The 26,855-nt window shown below is 40.9% G+C and overlaps 1 protein-coding gene across 1 annotated transcript; it reads right to left on the bottom strand.

Annotated features, from left to right (window-relative positions):
- Positions 1–307: 307 nt before the first annotated feature.
- Positions 308–26,615, bottom strand: PIK3R4 (phosphoinositide-3-kinase regulatory subunit 4). The gene is given in 19 exon segments (XM_081996852.1): positions 308–583; positions 1,532–1,640; positions 2,075–2,163; positions 3,183–3,283; positions 4,597–4,728; positions 4,994–5,205; positions 6,427–6,591; positions 7,441–7,606; positions 9,590–9,800; positions 10,782–10,976; positions 12,542–12,745; positions 13,595–13,798; positions 15,906–16,051; positions 17,211–17,384; positions 18,079–18,300; positions 20,254–20,388; positions 22,653–23,235; positions 23,407–23,540; positions 24,868–26,615. Coding segments are annotated over 19 exon segments (4,083 nt in total). The 5' UTR covers positions 25,598–26,615; the 3' UTR covers positions 308–412.
- Between the last annotated feature and the right edge of the window lie 240 nt (positions 26,616–26,855).

The raw sequence follows: 26,855 nt of genomic DNA, 5'->3' as shown, positions 1-26,855 counted from the left end.
ATTAGCACACCGGTTCTTATTTCATGTCTCAGATTGAACGTAGAAGCAGTCAGACACTGAAATACTTGTACCAGCTCTTTGTTTTTTGCACTTTTAGAATGTGTAATGTGGGATATCTTAAATCGTTTCCTGAAAGAACTGTGAAGAACAACATAGTCAAAACCAGACTCAACTATTCCTTCACAGACTGCTCGGTATTTCAAGGAAATGCTATAGATACCAAACATCTTTAATAAAAGAAGCAATTAAGAAGTGCTAACAGGGCGGTAGGATACAGATAACCGATTTTATCATCACCTTTGTAGTCTTTAAAGTCCATTCTATTCCATGATCTGGAAACAGGCCTTGAAAACTTCATTATAACACTATTTCTTTATTACAAATATTTACATAGTATATATTGGTACAACTTTTATTTCCACACTTTAACGATTCCATCCCTTGATGCAGTTACTATAAACCCTTGCGTGGTCTGGAAAGTTGCAATATCTGTGATAATATCGTGATGTCCAACTGGGAGAGACTCTGGACCCTTCCGAGGGGTCTCATCAGTGGGCCCCAGTTTTTGCTTGTTTTGAATTTCCTGTACAAAAAACAAAGTGAGAAATATTATTCACAGAAAGGTTAGCATTTGCAAACGGGAATTGTCACACAGATTTGGTTGTCAGTGTAAAAAGACAAAAAAACCCATCTTCAAACAAAGAAACAAACAAAAAAACCCAAACACAAAACTCCCACCCTTTGATAGTTTTCTTAGGATTACTCTTTGGTTCGTTTCTTTTAATCGCACACAACCTAAGTCTTAATCTGAACTGACATTACAGCTCTCTGATTAGGGAAAGAATGTTTTTTTCTCATATTTATTTCAATTACACTAACTACCAAGATTTGACATTACTGGGGTGGGGAAGCTACAGTGATACATACATCTTAGCTCCAAGGGTTTTATAAAAACTCAAACAATTACATGCATGCTATTGAACAAGAACTTCAGGTGAAACACTAAAATATCACAGTGCATAGGTAGACCCTCACTGACTTTTTTTTTCCAGTCACCTTTGAAGTAGCATTCATTCAATTGAAGTGAAACAAAACATTGTGCTATCGAACAACTAGCAACACTGCCAGTTCCAAAAGTCACTCTGAAGGATGTAATAAAAACTGCAGAGTTCTGCTACCGTATTATTTTGGTGCCAATACATCTCACATTGCCTTGCAAGGATCCTACACAAAAGACATTCCAAAGACTGATCAAAGTCAAAAGTGTTAAAACACTAGATTTCAATATCCCAAAAGAAATGTAGGACCCTGGCTTCTGCATGTAAGTACTATTTGGTAAGTCTAATTCTGTCAAAACCAACTTTTTTTATTTTAAAGTAACTTCTTCCTAACTGCCTGAAAATGCAACACTGACACCATCCATAAAAGGTAAGAGTGAGATAGTGGTAATTAAAGCCATCATATAATCAATATAACCCATGGGGCCATCCAAAAGGCAAGCAGAATAGGTGTCTCAAACAAAGCAAAATACCTGAACCACCTCTGTGCCCTCGATTATCTTCCTGTAGTAGGAAACAGATGGGCAATTAGAACTTCCGGCAACAACGTATGATCTCTCAGGGTATGCTAGATCCCAAAACCTACACACAAAGAAACAAAATCAAACTGGGATGTTAAATTTTATCAGCTTAATACAGCTGTTTAAAAGCTGTCTTGCTCTTAGGATGAAAATGGGTGGGCACAAACGCTGTATGCTTTCTATACTCAGTGGAAGAGTGTGATGCAGAGAAATCAACATTCATATCAAGCTTACACATGAGTTACTGTTTTGTTTTGTGTCATGCAGCCTATCCAGAATTTTACAGAAGGGTACACATTGTGTTTCAGAGAAGCACTGAGTTTTGCACTACTTTTGCTGAGAACAATTCTCTCAGCTCACTGATGCTTGCTAACGAACACATCTTCAGCATTATTGTTTTGACTTCCTGGAGCTTACTTAGGCAATGCTTGACAAAATTTAGTATGCCAGCAGGGGTGGAAGGGAGGGTGTCAAACAAGTTGTTAGTTTTATTACCTTATTTTCATGTCTGAGCCTGCTGTCAGTAATATGGGATTACCAGATGCTGGACTACAGTATATTCCGTGGATGCTGTGAGGAGAAGGCTAGTGGAAAGGGATATATAAAAATAAATTAGCACCAGTAGCTGTTGCCATGCTTCAGAAAGGGAATGCATTCTTTACCACACTCATCCACCCAATTTCCAAATCTTTCTGACAAACGCCAAGTTACTTTAACAGGCCACATCTTAGTATGTTAAGGTAAATTGCTTCCTTACATTTCAGAGTGATGCAACAGATCTAACTCTTCCAGAATGCTTTTCTGGAATCTTGGAAATTACATTCTCAACGATGGCAAATGAGAGACATTATTTCTAAAAGAATCAGGCAGGCAAGTCATGTTGAAAAGCACATGGATGCTCCAATTTTTATGCTGTGTAGGCATTAAGGGACAGATATGCAACAGAAAACTAGCTTGAATCACAGAGTTCCCTGTGTGCGTGCGTGACCAGAATGAAGTCAAACTGCAATCTTTGTAGCATGCACAAATTCACTTTTAGGGTAGATTCCAGGTCTGCATTTATAACATTTATAGAAGCAGCTGTGGTTATTTTTCTGTATGTATTTGTGTTTTAAGAATGATATCCCAGATTGCTCCTTGAAGGAAAGTGACTAGCAGTGAAGCGTAGTAGTGGCATTATATTACAGAAAGAATGTGCAAAAGAGCAGATGCTTGCAGAAGTATGCACAATCCCAGAAACAGCAAATAAAAGTAAGTACAAGAAACCACACCATGAATTTTGGCTTTGCCGTAGTCTTTACAGGCTTGACCGACTCACTGGTCTTCTAAGAACATGACTCGAATAGCAAGTGAGCGCTACAAGTGCATTCCACAGATAGTGGAAAATACCGATGAAGATTCAGGTTTATGCTGCTGGTTTACAACGGGGATTTAATTTTGACAGCAAAACAATTATGGTGCCAAAATAAAATCCCAGGGCAAGTTCCTGGTGCCAAACTGGCACAACCATGGAGACAGGTAACTGTACCAATGCACAGCATGGAGTCTGAGGTTATTCTAGCTCCAGCTACACAACAGAAACTGGAAAAGAAAGAGACCAGACCTGCAGTTCTGAAAGAGGCGGTGCACTGCTGGCCCACAAAGTGAAGCGTCGATCACCAGTTTCCATATCCCACATGGAGACTTCATTATTGCCTTGAACAGCTACAGGAAAGATATTACCAATGCAAAAATTATAAAGCAGGTTGGTTGGCTTTTACTACCTGTTCTACTGACGTGACATAGAGGGTATAACAGAGACAGTCTCACTTGCTCTCGACAGCATTTGTGTTAGTCTTGCTTTAGCTGCGAAACCATGCATGTGTTTTGTTCACTTTACTGCTTGGAAGTGGCTTCAGTATAGCTAGAAGTGCCTAATTTAAGAGAATTCAAGTGAAACCTGCTTTAATCTCCAACACTTCTAGAAAAGTATTAAAACCTCACTTTCTTCCCTAGATAACTTCTCATCCTTCTTTGAGAAGGACAGATGTCTGCTCAGCACAGTCATCAGGGACTTTGGAGATTACCCCTGGGCAGGTAAGACAGCAATCCGAGCTTATAGACTTCAGTAGCTACAATGGTTCCGCACCCATGTTTAGTGTGGACAGGAAGAGAATTCTGTTCAAGGGATTTGTTTATTGGCAGCAACCTAGCAGGCAAGGACTTTTTTAATAATATTCCAAAGTGATGAATTTTGTCACTCATTTATTCTTTAGCAGGGAGGAAACAAACTAGAAAGCGCCGAGAAGCGTGCTTTATTTGTAGGTTTTTTCAAGAAATTTGTTTTATCTTGCAGGGTGGTTAATAACTAAAATAAATGAAGGCTAAGAAGCAAGTAAAATGTGAAAAAAATTACTCTCATTTTACAGCAACTTTGTCAATTTTGTTATTGTAGAATTAGTTTAAGTTACTTGTCCATTTTGGAATGTGTTCCTGACACTTAAAAGTGTATGACAGTGCTACAGTGCAGTGAGGATGAAGCAGCTGTGAGCATACCAGATGAGGAATCCTGGGAGATTTTTGAAAGCTCTAACTCATGACACAGCTGGGTTAGATTGAAGTGGGAGTTGGAATGGGACAACCTTTCAGTCTCTGCTCGACAGAGACTATCACAGAGCAGGCAGTGGCAGAATTACCATCAACTTCAATATGGCATGAGTTTGGGTTTCATCTTTTATAACTTTTTGTTCTTAAAAAGCGATGTGGTAGACAGCACACAGGGAGGGACCCTCACAAGAATTGTAATGCTCAGAAGATGAGAATTGTAAAGGCTGGCATAACAGCTTAAGACTACTTCCCCCCCACGCCTTTTCATTTCAAAAAGCCAGGAAGAGCACAGTGGCAAGCACAAGAAAAACTACAAGGAAGCAAAAAACCAAAAACCAAGTCAGCCCAGGGCTTGCAGCAGAAGCTGAAACAGAAGCTCCTTTAATCACAACCTCTGGCAACTGTGAGGTTAAGTTTAAGACATCTTTTACCTGCAATTACCCAGGACTGATAGACAGGATGCATGAGCAGGCGTCTGATTCGGGCCTTGGAAGGATGAGAATGGCTGGAGATGGGTAACTGAAACCTCATGTCCCAGCATGCCATGGTACCATTGCTTGTTCCTGGTGAGAGAAAGCTCCCCATAGTCAGAGGGATAAACATGTGGGTTTTTGCCCATATCCTTGCGCTCTGTTCTAGGGAGATGGACTTCAGCCTCAAGTACTTAGAGGGCAGAATGCTTCCCACAAATAGATCAGGAGGTATTTTTCTCCTCTTGTTTGAGGAAAGCATATTCTAGTCAAATCAGATCAAGCAAAAGCTTGAGCTATAATTATTGTAAAAGAAAACTGGGGTGGGGGGAGAAGCTAACAAGAAATACAGGCTTACCGATACACAGCCAGCATTGGTGTATGTCCACAGCAAATGAAGTTATGAGGCCTAACTTCAAATCATGTTTCAGCGTCCAAGCGTTGCTGCTAGATCGCAAATCCCATCCAACCAGAGATCCATTAACTGTACCGTAAGCCAGTACTGACTGAGCTCCTGAATTGAAGTGATGCATATCTACCACACAGCCATCATCCTTCAGATCTAAGGACCTGGGTTAAAAGAATAAGCTAATTTAGAAACTGATATGACTTCCTCCAAGTTTAAGATTCCTTCCAATAGCTAATGCTGAGCAGCATTTTCCTCTTTATGTCACTTCTCAAGGCATCTGCTAGAAACAACTTTCCGCTTTTAGTACTACAGATGCTTACGCGCTCTCAAATCTCTCTGCTGATAGGACCTGCGAGCCTTCTACAGGCTAGTAAAATGCTGTCAGCAGCTCGTTGCAAACAAACATAACTCTCTGCGCTGGGTCTCTCAGTGGGTTTGATATTTCTCTCTTGTTCATGCTCCACGTTTATCAGATATTCATCTACCCAGAGTTTAGGGGCAGGAACACCTCTCTCCACGTTACACTGCCAGAACTGTCACTCACTCACTACGTGTGCAAATGGACATCTTCTTCAGGCACAAATGCAGTGTATACCAAAAGGGAAAATCTCATTTGTAGTTTCCATCTCCATTAGATTTGCCTTGTTTCACTTCTGAACTTAATCCCAAATAAGAGAGGACATTTGAGACCGATATCTTACTTGTAAAGTACGAGTGGACAAAGTACTTGTAAAGTCCAAAGTGGACAGAAAAGAGGTCTTTGAAATGGTTGCTAAATTGGCTGGGGCCTGGACATGTCCCTCACTCAAGCTGGAAGATTAAGCTGTTGAATCAGTGCCAAATATTCAAAAACTGCTCATGTGGAGGTAGGTAAGAAAGAGCTAAACCATCCCCAAATACTCTCCTAAATAGTATCGCATCCCCTATATCCTTGCCACCTTACTCACATTAAAAAACTGCGAGAAAAAATTGCAGGCCTGAGACCAAATCACGTGTTGCACATTTGTAAACATTCATCTAGTGACCTGTAAAAGAACCTCCAGAATTACTTTATAAGTATTAACATCGTAACAGAGGAGGTAAGAAACTACCAATCCCAGTGCATAAATTAATGAATTGAGACCTATTCAGACTGATTGTTTCAAGCTCCTAAAGAGTCCAAGGGCACAGGAGGTACCAATAACCTACAGCTATCAAGCCTCAGCCTTGCACAGTTGCCTTTCAACCCTTCTTTGTGAAGCAGAGTAAAATCATGGATTACAGTGTTCCAATACAGCCTGGGCTCAGCCAGCAGGAAGCCGGGAGCAAATCAAGGGATCTAATCCAGGGATATACTAACAGCTTGAGCTCTGCAGTGAGATTTAACTGCTCTAACTACATACCTGCTTTGTATTGGATGAATTTTAGGAGATTTAGGAAGCTTTGAAGCTTCAATACCAAGAAGCTGGATGGCACCATTATCTGAAGCTATAGCCAAGTAGTGCGAGCCTTGGCAGAATGTAAGTGTCTTCACATGTCCTCCAATCCGAGAGTACGTCAAAATTGATCTAAACAAAGAAAGAAGAGGGGGAAAAAAAAACCCAAAAAAACCAAACAGGAAACTTTTTGTGGCACATTAAAAAAAGAAATTACTTCCCTCATAAACCTACTTAGAACCAATGACTCTTGAGAGAGCTCTTAAAATAACATCTTCCGAGTGTTCCAAAATCAGAAAGCAACATAGCCTAAGTTGCCCCTGCAAGCTTAACTCCTCATCTTTGAGCCTCTAGGTTATGACAGTCTCCAACTGCAGCTGCACACATTTGTCTACCAATAAAAGTCTAACCTAGATCTGTATCAAAGTAGCATACTGTAGTTGCTTATTGTACAACTGTACTGTTATTTAACTGACATTGCAGTCCACTAGGTTTTTTTCTAAAAGTATTTTGAGACAGACATCCTCTTCTCCCAAAGGTATCTCTCTCACAGAGATGGTCAGCCCCATACCACTCATGTTTCAACCAGCAATACAGCTTTCCTGCATCAAGTATCAGTGGATGAGACAGTTAAGCGTAAAGCTAATTTGTTCCAAAAAACTCAGATTGCTTTAAACAACAGCACTAGACTATACTGATGTTTGTACAGAAATGAAATCAGAGCCTGTAATTACTACAACTGCAAAGAAGTCCCTTTGCATTTGCTAGCATTTTTTTCCTTTTACTAACTAATTGAAACAGCAATCTAATATTTTATAGTTGCATGCAAAGAGGAACACCAGTTTATTTCATTATTGAAATCTCTAGCACACCCACAAGTGATTCATATTTTGCTCCCTGCAGTAATTTATTTCACTCTCTACAGTAATTATTTTGCACGCTAGAACAGCAGCCCTGAAATCCTAGGAGTTTTAAATCCACCTGGTTGTAGTGGTTTTTCCTTCCATTTTTTGGCTGTTCCAGATTTTCACTGTGCCATCATTTGAGCAAGTAGCAAAAATGGAGTGTTCATCAGAGACCCGAATGCGGTTCACCGCAGATTTGTGTTCATGAAGGTGAGCTACCAACAATCCTTTGGGACGCCATCCTGCAGGGAAAAACAAAACCATAAAGTTTAGTGTTGATTTCATAACTTAACATTACTTACAGCTGCAAAGCACAGAAGGCACTGAAAACACAGAGCTAACGCGTGTTAAATATTAATATTTTCAATATTAAAGGCAAAAGCCTACTTGCTCAATTCTAAACCCTATTGGCAGAGCTGGGTAAGAGTTTTCTTTTAGATGGGTTCCATTTACATTCAGTGAAATTACACATAGACCTTCTTTGTAGACTTTGTAGCGATACTAGCATGCAGTTCTCCTGCTGTCAGCCTATGCAGACTGCTGTGCTGCAATTGTCAATCCCATAAATGCCCAAAATGCACATAATGAGCAACACATTTGAACAGACTTAAATTCCTGGATTATCTGTAGAGTACCTGAAGTGACAGGCTCAGTGTTGCACTACATGCTACACTGCCAGCCTTAGATACCTAATAAAATGAAATAACAGCTCTTCTAAATCCCGTAGAAAGTTTATTCCAGAGCTGCAAAAAGAAATCGAGGAGTTGAGCTGCTACGCAGTAACTCTTGCCAAGAAATTGCCAACATTTGTGTGAGGTTTCCTCCTGTAAAATAAGCAGTATCAGCCTGCACTTCTAACATGCATCTACTATAGTGAAGGATTAACAGCAGATGAAGATAATGAAGGACAGACCACAGCGAATTTCTGAGTAAGACACAAACTTAAAATACGAGACTTTTTCTGGCACTTGCTTGTGTGGCAGAACAGGTCTGCTGCTTGCATTAGGACACGTTATTTCATAGGTTGTAAAACTCTCTTCAGAAGACAAACACACGGCTTGTACAAGCGCAGTCAAGGTTAGCTATGTTCAAACGCTATCTGGTTGGACCATTTTCCTGATGATTTTCTACTACTTCCCTTACATTGACATGGTAGCTGTATATGCCCAGGTGTGTGCATTTATGGTGGATTTACCAAAAGACTTTAGCACCACCATGTTGATTACCGCAAGCCTAGCTGGTGCAGATGCTGCTCCCAACATCCGGAGTTTAAGCACGTGGACTGCCATTAATAGAGGACCGTCAGGAATCTCCATATTGGACACCCAGCAACAAATTCATGGAGTGGAGAACACCAGCAGGACACGCTGAGAACTGATCTGGGTAAATCCCAATCTCAGTTTGGAGCTTCAAAATTTAAGCTGGGGCCATAGGAAGATGACTGTGATTTAAACCTATGTGTTTTCTCCCAGAGTGGCTGCCAGAGCCCTAATTAGCAAAACCTGGGGGTTGCTCCTTTCTAGTCAAGAAAAGGAAACGCGGTAAAAATGTCTCCCCTGCTGAAAGCAACAGTGTAGTATGGGAACACACATCTTTTCTTTGTGCTGGGCACTGTGTTGCTGTCACCACTGCTGGTGGGGACAGGCTCCTTTGTAAACAAGGGCAGCTCTAACAACCCACCCCAGTATTTGTGCCACTAGGCAAGAAAACCTGGCCAAGAGGTTACCTGGCCTTGGTTACTACTCACAGGATGGCCGAGAATCTGGAGCCACCCCAGGCAAAATTCTGTGATTCTGTGAAAATATTCACATTTCTCACCTCCCAACACAGTGTTTCTCCCCTCGCCCAAACCAAGCTACAGGCTGTTACAGGATGGCAAGTTATCTGCTATATACCTGGTTACAAACAACCTACTTCAGAAAATTTACTGGAACAAAGCACACAACTGGACTTCAGTCATTTCGGTTCGTTATTGCAAAGGTAAAGGTCTTGGTTCCAGACCCTCTGACACAGGTCAATGCATGTATTTGCCAAAATAGGTGTTCGCCATAGTAGGCACATTTCCTAAACAAATAATTTCCTCTTTTCCTCATCTTTTGCATTTTTTCCTTGGGACGATGGTGTTCTGATTCAAGTTTGGGTGGTTTTTTTTTTTTTCGTTTGGTTGGGGTTTTTTTAAGTTTGTGGGTTTTTTTATATAACAACCTCACTGGCCTGTGATTTACCTGGAGGTGGGGGCTTACTCTCCCACTCAGCATTCTCCATCATCTGTTTGGCAAGTCTCTCTGCATTACACTGTTCTCGCTTCTGCTGGATCAGCTGCTGAAGTTCAGTTTTGCAAGTGGTGATGCGTAACTGGTGTGCAGATGGGGACGCTGTACTGCTCAGTACCTGTATAGTCGGTTTCCTGGGTTGAACAACTGTCCCATCAGATGCCTGTAACAGATAAGCACTTGAAATATATATGCCTTACACGCTACACAAAGATAAATCCTGCTCTTAAAATTACTGGGTTACACTGAAGAAAAATGGAAAAAAATCCTTTTTATTGACTGAATTAGCAATGAATGAGCATTTAAAAAAATTCATGCTTGCATGAAAACAATTTAAAATAGTGAAAATTATTATTTACAGAAAAGCTTAACTGTTCATTTATTCTACCCTGTTTGCCTAGTCTGTTCTGTATTATATTTGTAGAAACTGTAATGTGCCATGCACATCTCTTAATGTGATTATTACAGAAGCCGTTATTGCTCTCAAGACTGACAGAATTATGGGTTAGCTCTTCAAGGATTATTGGTTTATATTGGGCTTTAAAAACAAAAGCGGGAAGTGCTTCCCCCTTAGTTCAGAGTGGACACTCATGTAAAGCTAGCAGAAGCTAATCTCCAACTAGAAACAACTAGAATAGAGAAGACTTCAGTGTCAAGAGATGCCTCCACAGCCTGCAGGGCTCCCAGCCCATCCTTCTGTAGCCTGTACTACATATTACAGGTACAGGATGTCTAAAGGCAGCTATGATGTGGTACACCAGTTACAAGTTAAATCATGACATCTGTTCTCTTCCTCACAACATTTATCAGGGCAAGCAGTTTGAGGAAAAGTCTTCCCTACTAGAACAGCCTACCTAATAATTGGTTAATCCATAAAGCCCCATCTCTTCATACAAAGCATCTATTTGTTAGTGAAGCTCTTCTGTTCAAGTGACTAAACTTAGGGCCACCCTTTCTCAATCACTATTTTAAAAATAAGAACTTGAAAGTCAGCTACTCTGCTGGAGAAGATGCCAGGGAATAGCACTAGTGTAAAATAACCTCCAAACAAAACAAGAATGCTACATCCCTATAGCCCCACTTGGCTTTAAAACAATTGAATCATTTCAGTTTAAGATGCAAAGATAGTATCTTTCAGCAATACCTGTGGGGAGGATGACAAAGTGACACAAATGCCAGCTGAGGACTCTGAACGAAGTGGTTTCCCAGCCTGGATGGCTTCAGTATCAGTAGTTTGCCCATGTACTTTGGATACTGGCTGGGAGATGTTAGCTGGTTCCAAGGACCCAAACATGCTTTTCCATTCTTCATTTACATTTGAATCTTGCTTTATGTGTTTTCTAGCTATAAGCAATCAGGAGAGAGGAGGGGGAGTGAGATTAAAAAACCCTAAACATAATCACAACAATATTCACTCAGGTTGGTCATTACTTTCAGACTACACACCAGTTTCTTTGTAGGGAAACATTCAATGTTTACATGTCAATTTATTATTTCTATAGTTAATAGAGAAAAAGGTACTGCGAGGTTGTTTAAGCTAGCTGACAGGGATTTATGAAGCAAACAGAACACACGTGGCAAGTGTTCTGTTTACACCTTCTTAATCCTATAGTTGACTCATACAATAAATCATTCCAGTATAGGGAAATTTTGCATCTAGAAGGCTGCAGGATTAGACTGCACACTGTAATTTTTTCTTATGAGAGTTACTCCATTGCTAGCATAAGACTGGGATAAATTTGTAATAGCACAGTATGCAAATCATTGTCAAGTGTCAAATACAATCAGTTTTCCATCACAATTGCAACATCACCTGTAGATTCAAGAATGTTATCTGTAAACAGGAAATTTATTTATTTTCAGCATTCCTCTGGAGTGACTTAAAACTGTAAAATATAGAAAGCGAAATGAAAACATGGGACAAATTAAATTTGGACAAAGTCAGTGAAGAAGGTAAAGGCGTGAAGACTTTGCAAGTGACAGTTTTGGGTGAAGTCAATCAGTTCAAATACAGACTTAGTATACTAACTTGTAAATCCCTTCCACTCCTGACTCCACAGGATGCAAAAAAATGAAAAATCCTGTACTTATGTACTTTCCTTTAAAATTATATGCAAAACATTTGCAGATTAGCATCTTAATTCTGTAAATAAGATGGCAATAGCTACCTGGTCTGCAGCTATTTCTGCACTTTTACATCTGAAAACGCAGAACCTATCAGTGGTATACAGAGGAGGGCCTTGCAAGCTTGACAGAGCAAAGAGGAAGCTCACTGTCTGGAAGAGAAGAATTTTGAGGATAGAACTGGAATAGAGGGTGGATTTCAAAGCTGAACAAGGAAATATAAGAGGTTTTTCAAGCTGAAAGAGGAGCAAAGTCAAACAGGGGTGGATAAGCAGCTGAAGAACGCCAAGCTCAAAAAGCAGGTATTTGGTGGGTGAGCAACAGTTGGCACTCCTCAGTGCCAGCCTGTTTCTGCATCACACCTAGGCCTCAGTTTCCTCCATGCTACCTCAAGAAAACATCCTGGATTTTCACAGTTAAAGAGCTCATCACTTCTTGCGAGGAAACAGGATGGCAGAAATGCAGCCTTCATAATTTCCACTACAGTCCCGTTTGTCACAATCAGCTAGAGAACCTGTGCATTTTACTACTGCAAATGCAGTCAAACTGATTCAAATGCCCTCAGGGCCAAAGTATCCCCATCTTTCACTGATCCAGAGAGCATTCCAGCACCTCACATTTCAAATAGCAGCAGGAATCTTCTTACTGCAAACTCAGCGAGGATGGTGATAGTTTTGTAGGCTGAATTACTGAGAACAGTTGCTGAGTAAATTAAAGACTTAATTCTCTGACCCTGAAAGAAAGGCTATACTTTATCTATAGAGACCACAAAATATACCAACCACGTTTGTCATCAGGCTCCTGCTTTGTTTTAACAAGATCCACTTGTCTCCCAGTTATTCCCAGAGCTGACAAGTCAATCACCCCTTTCTGACTGCTGTCATGCAGGTGGCTCTGATCCACTATATTTGCTTTAGCTTTATTTGATTTTAACATGAAGTCTTTCAGTGCTAACAGTTTGTCTTCTTCCTCCTCAGTCATCCCCTACAGAATAAAAGAAAAGACATTACTTTTGAACAAGAACATACATCAAGGCATGAAGATGTAAGAAGCATCAAGATTAATGACTGTCTCAGAAGCGGAAGGAGAGAGCAGATCCCCTGAATTCAAGCCATCAATCTATCACTCATACAAGACTTCGGGTAAGTTGCTGTAGTATAGGAATATCTTTCCTCTTTAGGAACAGGGCTAGCAATAGCAAAAGGGCAGAATAACATTTAATATTAGATCACTGTCTAGTGCAATCTGCTTCATTGCCACCTAGGCCAGGTGGCATACAGCCCACAAGCATCGGGGAAAAAAAAAAGAGGGGGAAAAAAAAACCAAACCACCACCCCCTACTCAACTGCAGTCCTTCCTCTTCCCAGTTCTCACTGCTTTGTGTGGATGATTCTTAGTGTTTCCCTCTTCACATATAAGCCTCAACACTTCCCAGCTCCTTTTGGCTTTTGCACTGTTACTTGCATGTCTCTTCAACAGATGCATACTCTTCTCTCCAACACAATACACAGCACATATTCTGTAACGCTGATACCATCACAGATGTGTCAGAAATCTGAGACATACAACTGAAGTCTTTAAAAAGAGGATGTATTTAGGAGATCCAAACATAAGGTTGCCCTATTTCTGGCAGATCTTTTCAGAATTTTCCTTAACTTCTGAACTCTGTCTTATAAGCATGTACTGAAATCAGTGAAGTCAATGGTTTGCAGGACCAGAACCTCAGACTGGGAGTCCCCTCAGAGCAGAAACTGCAAGGTTAGGGTCTGCGGAGACATACAGAGACCAAGAATCTCAAGCCTGACCTTCAAAGTACAAATAAAAAACAATCACTTGTGAAAGTAGCTTCTTCAACAGCTGTGCAATGGCAGGGTCCTCTGGGGGTGGGCAGTCAGGGAGAGCACCATTCCTCCTCTTCTGACGCATCTGAAGGTGTCGGAAGAGGCTTGTGATATCCTTCGATCTTAAGACATAATCAAATATGGAACGGCTGACAGGCTCCTTAAGTACACTTAGCAGGACTATTTCTTTATCTATCTGCAATTCAGAAAGAAAGACCAGTCAACATGGAGGAGGATATCCATATAAACATGGGGTAATCTAGCAGTAAATGCTGTCAACGCATGTCTACAGTGTTTGCACTTTTTTTTTTTTTCCCCTAGCCTGAAAGTCAGTAACTGGACAATTGCAAATATTAATATAAAAATCAATCTCTTCTTCTGAAGGCATGTTCTAAAACCCAGTTTCCATTTCAGTCCTGAAGAGATGCTTCCAAACTTACAATAACAAAAAATCATGTAGGACTTAAAAATTATTGCACATAATTGTGCCAATAATCTAGATTCAACTTCTCTCCTTTCATGAAAATAATACCTTTCCCTGTGTTGGTCATACCAGATTATCTCCATTCTCTTTCCCCTGCTCTCCCAACAGTCTCAAAACACTAGCTTGTAACTGCTAGATGGGATGAAAAGTTCTACTACTAGTACAATAGTATTTCAAACTTTGTCTTTGTCCTACATTTACCCTGTAAAAATGCCAACTAGAAGAGCTCTTCCCCTGTGTCAGTCAGATTACTGAGTTTCCTCCTATGTCTACAAGGGAATAAGGATGCAGAAGCATGTAATTAAGTAATATTCAAAAGCATATGTACATTAGTAAACAGTCATAAGAAACTGAGGAGTTAAGGCGTAATTTAGAATCATTAATGAACTATCTTTGTAAGGACTGCCCCAGTTACTATTAAAACAGAAAAAACCAAACAAGTTTCTATTCTCCTAGGTGGCAATTCAATGTCTGTTTTTGTCCAGAGAATATGTCTGGACAAAAAGTCTTGTATGAAATCCAGATTACTTGCAGCCCCAACATTCCTTTGAGTTTATACTTTTGTTATAGTACTTTATTTTTGCCATTTCAAGAAAAGGTCTTAAGATGGCAGGAGGGAGGGCAAGCCATATTCATGAAACGAGCCCCCAGTTACAGTCTCACAGCTAAATGGCCAAACCTAATTCAGCCCAAAATTATGATATAAATGCTTGTATAAAAGTTAGAATACTCAAAATAATTAATGGGAGATGGTAAGGTTAAGACTGCAATTCTTCCTTCACAACAGAATCAGAAGATCTCATTCCTATAACATGCTTCTTGTAGCTGTCTACATGAAAAACAACTTCAAAATGAATCCAGAGTGACGACTTCTTTGTTACAGTCCAACTCAATGTTAACCCCTACTTGCTTATTATATTTAGTGTTGCATACCAAAGGAAAGATTAATATACCAAAATGAAGCAGGAAGTGAACAAGACAGAAATTTATCAATCACTGCCTAAAACACAGCACAGGGTGTTTAGGGAAATATAAACAAGGAAAATATTACTTTAGAGAAGTTACCACCTGCATGGCTTAGAAGAAAATGTTAAACACTGACACACTTTTCAATGTAAGTACTGCAACTGTTTCTTATCTATTTAAACACCTGAGAGATGCATTCCATAGGTCCTAAAGTTATATGCAAAGATGCCTATATGATCATATTACCAGCATCACGCACGTCATTGCTAGACATGTGCTTTTATGAAATCATTAACTTATTCATGCTGAGCACTCTACCCTTATCCTTGCAAAGCACTGAAACACAGCAGTAGCACTGCTGAAATCCCAAGCATGGCAATTACTACCTAACAGACTGCTCATGTTTTCAGAGGATCAGGCCCAGAGTCACATGTGTTAGCAGGGCAGGGCTGGAATACTCAGTCTTGTAGATGAAAGCATAGAACATAGAAACACTTGTTTCACAGCCAACTTTTCATGCCTTTTAGACTTCCTGCACAGTATTGCCAGAGTTTGATTGTAAACAAGGCAGAGAAGAGCTTGAACCAAAGACATACAGGTTGATTTTAGGCTTTGTAAAATATTTGTTGCAATTTGCAATAAATTTGAGACGACAGTCTTTCAAACATGGAAGGCAACAGCCATTCTGTCAATATCTGCCATCAGAGATTAAAAAACTGTATCGCCTCAAACCTTTTTTGAAAAAAAAAAAAACAAAACCTAATATTCTTATAGCCAGGACCATTGCCAAGACAGACCTTAAGAGTTATGACTAGTCAAGATCTATTCACATTAGTATTATTTGAAGTATTACCTGTATTATTGGTTGTGTGATAAAAGGATGGAGGTAAGGCATTAGCTTGCAGTAGACATCTGCAATATTCAAATACTGTGCTACCACAGTGATAAATCCGACTGCACCGTAACGTATCCAAAGATTAGGATGACACAGGAAAGGTGCTGAAAGAAAATCAGGCTGTTAAAATATATCATTCGTATTAAAGAGAGGGGATTGTCCAGTATATGGCATCCTGTGATGTCATTTCCTTCCCTTAGAATTACCCCCAAACTGAGCCTTCCTGCAGAGCACCAAGGTTAAAACACTCCTACTGAGAAATTATTTCATGGACTTCACTGTGCCAGCACTGCTCAGCTTCCTTGCTGTTACCAGAAAGCATATTTTTCAATTTCAATTATTCATTTCAATCCCTAATTGTCAACTCCAGATTTGCAAAGGAGACTAATCCAAAAATAAATCTCAACCTTATTCTGGACAACTATGAAGACTCCTAATACCAGTGATTTTTTTTTTTTTTGTTAAGTAAATACTTTATTCCTTCCTTCTTCCCCTCTCTTTGTTGAATAGTCAGTACTTATACCGTAAGATTATCAGACTCAGAAGTCCATCTCAATTATGTGGGTTTTAAGAAGCTGTAATCAAGGGACTGTATCTAGTCATGAGACACACAATCACAGATCATCTGCCCTGGATTCTGAGTGCATGTGAAAAGCCATCACATTAGGAAGAAGCAGAATACATCTGAAAAGATCAGTTTTCCACAGATAGCTGGTAAATCTTTGGCATGCCTAAATGAAATGGATAAGCCTGATGAGGAAGGAGAGCGCAACTCCGTATTCAAGATGCTATTGAGTTAAATGGGTTTTTATGGTGATAGAAATAGGATGCGAATGGATCATGTATTGTCTGAAAGACTGGATTCCCCCCTTCCTCAAAGGCTGATGGGTAAGAGTTTGCAAGTTATGTGCCTGATCAACTTTCAGAAGTAACCAATTTTTCTTTATAGGAGATTGGCTTGAAGAACAAGGAAATATCTTAAAGCAGAAAGTTTCTGGACTAAGTGTTGTTTGCTGCTGTCCTAATATTATAAAAATCAGAGAAGATGCTCCAAATTTGTTCCACCAAAATTATTATTTTAGAGTTCTAAGCATTAACATGGTCCAACTAGCAGTAGTTCATTAACAACAATCTTGTGTAGATGCCGAAACAGTACTATAGTTTTGCATATTGGACAACTAAGCTGATGGTGAAGCTTTATGTACTACTAAGATTTCTTTCCTTAACTAGGAAAACAAGGTATTCTCCAGTATTCCAACTTACCGATATCACAAGCAAACTCATAAATATGGGGCTTTTGTAAAAGCCCTAACTGGCACATGCAAGTAAGAGCATTGAGTGCTTTATAAATGACAAATTCTTCAGCATCACTGAGACCTTGCTGAAGCAGAGGTTTCAGTATTGATGAGCTCTGCCAGCCAACGTAAGCAGCAACACCTGAAACGTAAGAACAACACATAAAAATCCAAAGTAGCACTTCACAGAATAGTTTGGGTTGGAAGGGACCTTTACAAGTCATTAGTCCAACCCCCCTGCAATGAGCAGGGACATCTTCATCCAGATCAGGTTGCTCAGAGCCCCGTCTAACCGGACCTTGAATATTTCCAGGGATGGGGCACCTACCACCTCTCTGGGCAATCTGTGCCAGTGTTTAACCACCCTCATTATGAAAAATTTTAGCCTATACCAACGCATAGTTTTCATCATATTAACAGGTCTACTGAAGTAAATGGGACCATGCACACATATGAAGTGATGCATCTACTAGACAGCTTGCAGAAATCTTAGTGTTTACTGGTCATAATTTAGCTTTTGGAGTTGGTGGCTTTAGCAAAGACACAAAAAAAAGCATTTAAAGTTTATTTTTTATGTTAATCTAACCTAGACTTAAATGCCTCAGTCTCATTTGTATTAAATATTTGGACTAAAAGAAAAATATATTTGTATTTACATTGTTTCATCTTCACTCCCTGAAGAAACATTTACACCCAATAACTCAAAGTCTTTTTCTATAAATTACAGAAATCTTTAGAAGAAAGGGCTTTTATATGACTGTTAACAGGTTCCAGGATATGCAAAAATTCATTTATTTACATTATTCTCTCTACTCTGGCTGAAACCAAATGCTTACCAACAATACTGTCAAAGAAAGCTCCTCGAAGATGCCAGTCATTCTTATCATTTAAGAAAGTGATCATATGAGACAGAAGAACATCATTGGCTTTCTGACGTCCAAAAAAGACACAGAGACGTGTTATTCCATTTTCCATCAGTGTTTGTTTTACAATATTCTCCGGGTCACTTAGCAAAGTCACAACTTTCTGCTGGACCATTTCATGCAAGGCTTGCAACTCTGCAAGAGACAACAGGATGAACATTTGGGTTGGTGAGAAACAATATGGGCATGAGTACTACCTGCTGCTAAAGGAGCTACACTGATAGGTCATCCTGAAGAACACCTGCCTCATTAAGATAGGCAATGTTAATGGAACCTCAACAATTCCAACGACTGGCTTACCAAAGACGTTCAGACTAAGCATGGGGTGGTGGCAAAGCCAAAAGGTAGAGAAATGTGAGACATTGTTACCAGATCAATATATTCTGAACTTGTCCTACCTGCAACTAAGTTGATCCAGCTCATTATATATATAGGTAAAGTGCAGATGTGAACAAGCATCAGAATGAGTCAGCAGCAATGTTACAAAAGTAAACAAAATTCTTCAAGGCAATTCTGGTTTGATAATTGACTACCAGTTTCAAAATTTGTCAACTGACAATAGATCAACAGTATACTTCTAGCTAGGCAGATAGATTGGCTTCATTAAGGATACAGAGAGGAATTAAACAATACTTGAAAAAGTGAGTGCTTCCGATTTCATTAAATATCAGTAGTTACCCTAATAATACCGACGAAAAATTTGAAGATGATCTTGCCCATGGCTTCGACTCCACAATGTAACTAAAAAAGTATTTCTATTAAATGTAAATAACAGAATTGTTAATGCACTGGCTATTGTTGAAAGCTGTACATGGGAGGTTCTCAAACAAGTAGTGTAAAAATTTCAGCTACTGCTGTCCCAGATTTGCAGGGGTGATTACCATTTGCCTGCAGTCAGAAGACCAGCTAATTTGTTTTCTATGGTGACTCTGTCTGTCAGTCACAGGAAAAAATTGCCTTCTGGGTTCAAATTTCTCATGCTTCATTTCTAAAAGGGTAAAAAGAATAGAACTATTCAAATTTCGTTCTTCCTTGCATTACTACTTTCATCTCCAAGCTATTTTGAAGGATTGGGGACAGTATTTTTTTAGAAATACAGCCTGTGTGATGGGGCTTCCTCTCTCACTTACTCCTCAGCAATTCTGAGCACCCCATACCTTATTTGAAGGAACTTGAAGAGGATTTTTTATGTTTGGTTTTGGTAGTTCTTTTGTGGTGGTTGTTTTTTTTTTTTAAGGTATCATCCTGCAACTAGTTAAGAGATAATTGAAATGTGCCTTTTTCCCTACCAAATGGAGTATGTGTGGGATGTTTACCAATTATGATTAGTCACAGATTGATCTTCTGAGCCCAAAAGAGCAATGACAGTTTTTAACCACAAACTCCTCCCATCTTAGAAGACTTGCCCGGCATTGTTCCAGAAATCTATGCATCACTAAAAGGCACTGGAGCTGACACACAGGTCACGTATTACCATCCCTCCTTCTCAAGGGAAGGAAAAAGGAAAGCGACCCTTAGGATTTTAACTCACTCTTTGTGCTACAGTTACAACAGCACGGGTAGCTGTGTTACTGCCCAATAGCATCCATATGTTCAGCATCTTCAGGCAAAAAGATAGACGAGAGTTGCCAGTTGCAGGAACAGAAAAGGAAGAATGACTGAAAAATACAGTACTATGACTATGCTAGAATTTGACAGCTTTTTCAAAGCTAACACTGCCTGCCACTTCAATGGAAGCGGTATTTGGAATACGGCCATGTTTTTGCAGCTGACTTGTTTACAGGACCGTGAGTGAAACTGGATATGCAATCAGGCAGCCAGCATCACAGTCAAAAACCTTGAGAACTTTTGTAGAAGAGAAGCGTGCTCATTTATATACTTTTTTTGTCTTTCACGATGTTCAGAACAGAAGTGTCTGTTTCTGCATGAAGCTGTAACACCCACGCTTCGATACTGGTTGAGGCAAAGCATTCTTCCCATTTAATAGGAAGGCTAAGCTTTAAGAGCTGAGGGAGATCAGTACTAACAAGGATCTTTGGCCCATGATTTGCTATTATAAGCAGGCAAGGTAAGTAGAAGTGACATTACCTGTGTCATAGTTATCAGTAGGGTGAGATGTTTCATCCATTTCTTCACCATTTGGTTCATTTTCCATATTCAGATTTTTCAGCTGTACTAACTCCAGAAATCTGAGAGCTGTTTCTGCCAACAATGCTATGTTTTCTGCAAAGGAAAACATTTTCGTTAAGAATTGTTCTACTTTGCCAATTTACATCAGTCTGATGATCCCCGTGATGAGAGATTATAACCACTGGCAATACCAGTCATGATGGGCAAATGGGATTGAAATTACACAACATGCTCTGGTCAACCCAATTCTGTTGACCCTTACCCCAGCGAAGCTACCAAGTACATCAAATCACACAGTAAATTTGTCATATAAACAAGTGGAAAAATTGTAAGGATATCAAGTATAACAAGGACTAATTTCAGTCTTCGAGAACTAGCCCTAAATGCCACCTAATCTCAGGCTAATGACTAAATAACTTGATAGAACTTCAAGGCAAATTAATCTGAATTAACTAACATGCCCATGTGGTAGACTGCCACACCAGGTTACATATCCTAGGGAATAACAACAGGGTTACCCTTGAGGGCTGGATTCCACTTTTAGAACATTTGTCCTCATATCTATCCATGAGATTTGGCACTGTTCTGCACTGTTCAGAAGCTGCTGAAGCAACTCAGGCTATATTATATGGGTCAGGCCACTGCTGACACAGGAATAATCCTGTCGAGGTAGAAGTCCCACTTAAGCAGCAGTTCTGAGTGTTGTCCAAGACAACAGCAGCATGCCAACGGAGCCTGTCCACAGCCCAGATCAAATCCTGTGAGTCACCAGTCTGACCACTTCCAAAAAGTGTGCTACAGTAACACAAGTTAACTCAGGTATTAGACTACCTTTAAATATATATATGTGTGTATATTTATTTAAAATTTAAATTGCTTTCTTAAAGGAAAAGATATTTGAAATTAAGGCAACTTCATCAGACTTAACCATCTACAGTTCAAATAACCCTTTCAAATTTCAGAAAATATTCTAGCTGTACTCAGTTTGAAAATAAAGTCAAACAACTGAACACAGAGAGAACATCTGTGTAAGCAGATGCAACTAGAGTCTATGGGTACTGAGATCCGTAGCCTTTTCGCACTTGCGGAAAAGGAGACTGCATTTTCTTTCTTGCATTTCAGCTTATTTAACAAGTTCAGCGTTACATTAGTTCATTTAAAAACTAATTATGACTAGACTATAATTTTTTTCCTAATCTACAGATAAAAGTGAGGCATGAAAAAATGGTTCTTTCATAAAGCCCTAAATGTGGAAGATCAAGGTCACCAAAAGCAATTAGTTCTAATCATTAACTATACATTGTCTTCAATAATTAGTTTCATCAGCTTACTTAGTGAACAAAAGAAAAATATCACCTGGGACATTTTCAGCTAAATTCTGCATTTATAACTTAAAAACAAACAAACAAACAAGAAACTCCCACAAAAAACAGAAAATACCACCCTTAAATATGCTAGTCATAGCAAATAAGGGTACATGGTAAATAGCAAATATAGGCATGACTACTAAGTTTCTTCCTGAACCAGGCAGAACTCATATCTGAATAATGTACAAAGAAAACATCTACTACAGTATAAACCGGTCTATTACATAGCAAATAATGTAATTTCAGCCCCTGAATATCAAGTTTCATTTTGTGGGAAAATAACTCTGAAGCTTAGCAACACACTGATGCTTTAAGTTAGTTTCATATTCATTCAGTTCAATCAGGTCACTCTAAGCAAACAATAGGAGCTAACGAAATGTCAATTAAGATAAATTAATAAAAGCAGTAAAGGGTGGGCAAGCTCAGAATGCCCTGTTCACATACGTAACTACACAAAGACCACTTGGACAAGTACTTTTCTTCGTTATGCTCTTGCTTATCCAGGGGCATAAAGCCAGGGCTGCTTCGCTGAGCATGAGGCTCTAAACTCTGACCCCTTACCTTAGCGTGGGCAGACCTGCTGTGTGCTACATCCAGGCTCTAGCCCAAAGCACATGTACACATTCTGCAAGTTGCTTTTACATGCAGAACTACAGAGAAGAACAGATGTTAATTTTTAAAAAGTTAATTCATCTAGCAGAGAGCAGACACATTTTGTCAACTATTTAAAATGTAAATATTTACTTTGGGTACCGATCTACACTGGAAACTCATCTGTTAGTACAATTCAACTCATTAATTATTAAGTTGCTGCCACCACCTGCACCAGTTAGCTTAAGTGAATACAGGTGTCTTTACCTGCAGTCAAATCTGGGGAGATTTACTGAAATAGAAACAGCAAGCTATGTGACGATTTTAAGCAGAGGAGAAAACAGTTAAGGAAATACAGAAAAGCCTAAGATTTGGAGTTTTGACTGGATTTCCTCTTACCAGCATATGCAAGTCTGACGATTGTGGCTTCATCCTGGGCCAAGTGTGCAATGCCTGGCAGAATGTATTCTGGGTAAATGTTAATATCATTGCGTGGCACCTCTTTGACGAGAGCAAGAACTTTAGTTAATGTCCTCACAGATTCTGCCCTCACCCTGGGTACAGAGTCGTTGCTGAAATGTAACAGATAAGGAGTAATACGATCCAGAAGAATCTCTACACTTAATCTTGGTGCTAAATGAAGAATCAGTTCCAAAGCAGCCAGTTTTGAATCACAGTATTTGAGAGTCTGTAAACAGGAAGTTATCACAGACACTAGAATAACCAGCCCATTCTCTTTTGTCTCTCCCTCGGCCTTCTCTGTGCGATCATGCCCACAGAGATTGTGAATGATGTTGTCCAGATCTTTACGTATGACCAATATACGCTCATCTGCCGATACAAACGTTTCCTTGGCAAACTGGGCCATGTAAGGCTGAAGGAAAGTGTAAAATATTTCAGGAAATGCATTGTTACGTTGCTGTTTCAAATAATCTTCAGCTGCTAAACGTTTATCTGGCTCACGATGGACCATCTGAGTGACCTTGAGAAAGGCAGAAGTAGGAGGGAGCGGGAGAGAAAGATTAAAGGTTTAGACATTTGTAATATATTAAAAAAAAAAAAACTCAAACCATAAGCAATTTGTCACCAAAGTAGGTGAAAGAAACTACAAACAGACCACTCAAATGGTTCTAATGCTGTAGCCCATCCTTACCAGTTCTCTGATACTGCGGTCTTCAATTTTGTTTAGGACTTGATCAGGGGAAAAGAGGCCATTTCTGTAAGCCAAAAGCTGAGATAAATCAAACAAGGGTACGCCTTCTGTGAAGAGCTCTGCTATTACACAGCCTGGGGAACAACAACAACAACAAAAAGTCAAGGATGTCAGGGGATATATAAAGAGACACTAACTTTCTTTTCTATATGTGGACAAGAACAAACCCTATGCAACTCTTAGCTTGATTAAAAATAAGGCAAATGAGTTGCCAAATTAACTTGTGGAAAGTAGATAGCATCTCAAGCTCCAAAAACTAGCTTTTACACTTGATCCCTGAAATATGTCCCAAGTATTTTATTTCAAACATGCCAATAGCAGAGGAGTCTGCAGTTAGGAAACATGAGGCAGTGACTTCAGCCACCTGCCAGCTGGAAAATACACCACCAGAAAAGGAACCCACATCACTGTCACATGAAGAAGAGTGCCAGTAAGTCAGCATGGATCAGGCAATAGGTCAAAACTAAGCAGCCCTTTTACAGAAGGTAAAGAAATAACCTCTACTTCCATAGTGATGCTGGGAGACAGCACATATTCACTCACACAAGCTCATAAGCACAGTGAGAAATAACACGATTGCCAAGCACAGCCACCCCGTTGTGTACATGACACATGTTCTCTTCAAAAGGTCCCATTCCTGCAGTTTGCTCGCAACGGTTAGTATCTTGCTTTATCAGTGGAGTGCCCTAGAAGCTTGGCCCTAAGAGCAGCTTATAATATGAAGTAACTATTACCTTTAAATTCAGATTTTCAATCACTTTAAAGAAAAAAAAAAAAAGGGCCAAACTTATGGCTTTCAAACTGCTCAACGCAAGCCCAAGACTAAAGACAGGCTCCCACAGTTGGACTGTATCAAGTATTTGCGAGCGGGACTATGACAGGAGCTTACTTCATTATCCAACTTCCTGCCTGTGGGGAAAATTAAACAAGAAGGGGCTTCTAAAGCCAATATTACCAAACTGCCCTGAAAACTGGCTCAGTCCCCAGGCAGCTAGACCTCAGGTGAACCAATGACTGGCTCCTCCTCTTGGGCATATGCTATGTGGCCCCAGAGCCTCAGCCACAAGAAGATGATGGTCTGTGGCTTGCAGAACCACCTCTTTCCCAGGGCAGGGTTGAGCCTAACAGAGTAGTTTGTGATTTCCCTCCTCAGATAACATGGTGGTACACTTAAGTTATGTAGCTTACAGTATTGTGTCTATACATTTTCTGTGAAAGAAAGGTTTAGGTCTTAGGCTTCAAATAAGCAAGTTTTTACACATGCTGTGCTCTACGCCCACAGCAAAAAAAAAAAAAAAAAAAAAAAAGAACCAAAAAACCTCCAACCCCCAAATAAGCTTTTCTGCTCCCCAACACACAATCATAAATGACACGCTGATCTCTCCTGATAGCTCCAAGTACCTGCGGAAAAGATATCCATTGCACGTTTTAACTCCCCTCTTGTTCGCTGGTTGCTATTTGCCAAGTCTACCAAAGGAGTTGAAGGGTCCCGCATGTTTTCCAACTCCGTAGCAAACATACTGCCATCGACAAAGCGCTCGGGAGCGATGTAACACGTTCTTCTCCGTGATGTGTCGAAGAAGTAATTGAAGTCAGCAGGATTGTCTTCAGGAAGATAAGTTGGTTTAAAACTGGCAAAGTCAGTTAGAAGAACCCAGTTCCAGCTAGTCACCATGATGTTCTCTGTTTTAATGTCCCCATGGCGAACTCCAGATCTGTGCGCTTGGTCCACTGCAGTAAGGATCTGGAAAGCGATCCACCTTTTTTCAATGTTGTTCAGGAATGGCCTAGTACTAATTCGATCATAAAGGTTGTCCCGTACGTACTGTCTGAAAAGCATCGCGGCCTTCTCGGACAGGGTCGCTTTCTGGAAGGGAAGGCAGTTCTGCGCCGAGTGTAACCTTATCTTCAGCTCCTCCAGCTCTTGCTTGTAGCTCGTCAGGGGTAAGGTCGGATCCTGGATAGCAAACACCTTCACGACCACCAGCCCCTCCCGGTGCTTGGCTCGGGCGACCTTGAAGAAGCGGGTGCTCCCCAGGCTCTTGTCGTATTCGAAGTCGTGGATGTCTGAAAAGTAGCTGTCCACCGAGAGGATCTGCGAGGGGGCAATGCCAGCCAGCTGGTTCCCCATGGCGGCACCTCCTCCCGGGCGCTGGCACCGCACCAGCGCTCTCCCCCGTCAGCCTGGGGGGAAAAAACACGACGCGCGTTTTACACCGGCCGCAGCTACGGGGCCACTCCGCTGCCCCCCGCCTCAGCCCCCGGGCCCCCCGCCCCGAGCGGGCCCCGCCGCCGCGGCTCCCGCCTCTCCCCAGGCCCCGCCGCCGGGGCAGCGCCCCGCGAGGCCCGGCCCAGTGCAGCGGGACGCCGCGGCGGCGGGTACCCCTCCGCAGCACTCACCGGCGCGGCCCGCCCGGCGCAGCTAGAGCCGGGACCCTCCAGACCTCGGCGGCGGGATGGAGCGAGGCGGGACTGCGGGCGGCGGAACCGGCACCATGAGGCGGGCGGGGGCAGGGGCGGCACCGTGAGCTCACATCCTGCGCCGCCGGCCCGGGCCTCTGCGGGGCCGCCCCCCCGCCCCGGCTTAGTGAAGAAGAGGGTTTTGGACTAATACCTGCCTCGGTGGCATAATTTCGGCTTTTACTGTGATCTGGGCTGGTTATCTTGTGATGAACTTTTTTTTTTTTTTTTGCTGGTTATGTTCCCTGAAAGGGTTTCTTCTTGTTTTGTGCTTTGGAATGGGAAGAGAATAGCAGTTAACAGTGATGCGTTCAGGCAGATTTAATGTTATTTTTCTCTATTTGTTTAGCAATGTCGAGGAAGAGCTGGGGAGGGGGGGTACAGCACATGCACTTCTGTGAGCTCGGTACTGACGCGGCACCAGCGGCGTGGATTGGCAGGCGCTGGCAGGAGATCGGGTATGTTAGCAGAATGGGCCTTCGATGCATTAGTCTGGACTTGGCCTCTCGGCCAAGCAAACAGGAGAATAGCTGCCATGCTTCCCTCTCCTGATGCTTAGCATTAGATGCCTGTAGGGAGAAGTTTTTTTTCAGATGACTTCACTACTAGGTCTGTCCTGACAGGGTTTTGTGTATCTAAAATATGAGGAAAAGTCTTTTCGTAGGCAAACCTGGAGTGAAACAAAAAGGGGGCCTGTGTTACTGTTTGATCTGAAAGTACTTGAGTGCAAGGAGAAGGCCAGGGCAGAGTTTGCTCATCCTTCCCTTTGCTTTTTGCCTTTGCCACGTTGTTTCTTTGCTTCCTGTAACACATTACTAAAGAAGTGATGTTTGGTTCCCCTACACCAGTGCCTGTACAACCAAAACTGACCCAAATAAATGATTTCCACCAGCCATGCATGAGGTCATTTAATTACGCTGTTGCCAAAG

The sequence above is a fragment of the Phaethon aethereus genome, assembly GCF_964289735.1.
Source record: "Phaethon aethereus genome assembly, chromosome: 2".
Taxonomy (NCBI): Eukaryota; Metazoa; Chordata; class Aves; order Phaethontiformes; family Phaethontidae; genus Phaethon; species Phaethon aethereus.
This window is presented reverse-complemented; position numbering and strand designations above follow the sequence as displayed.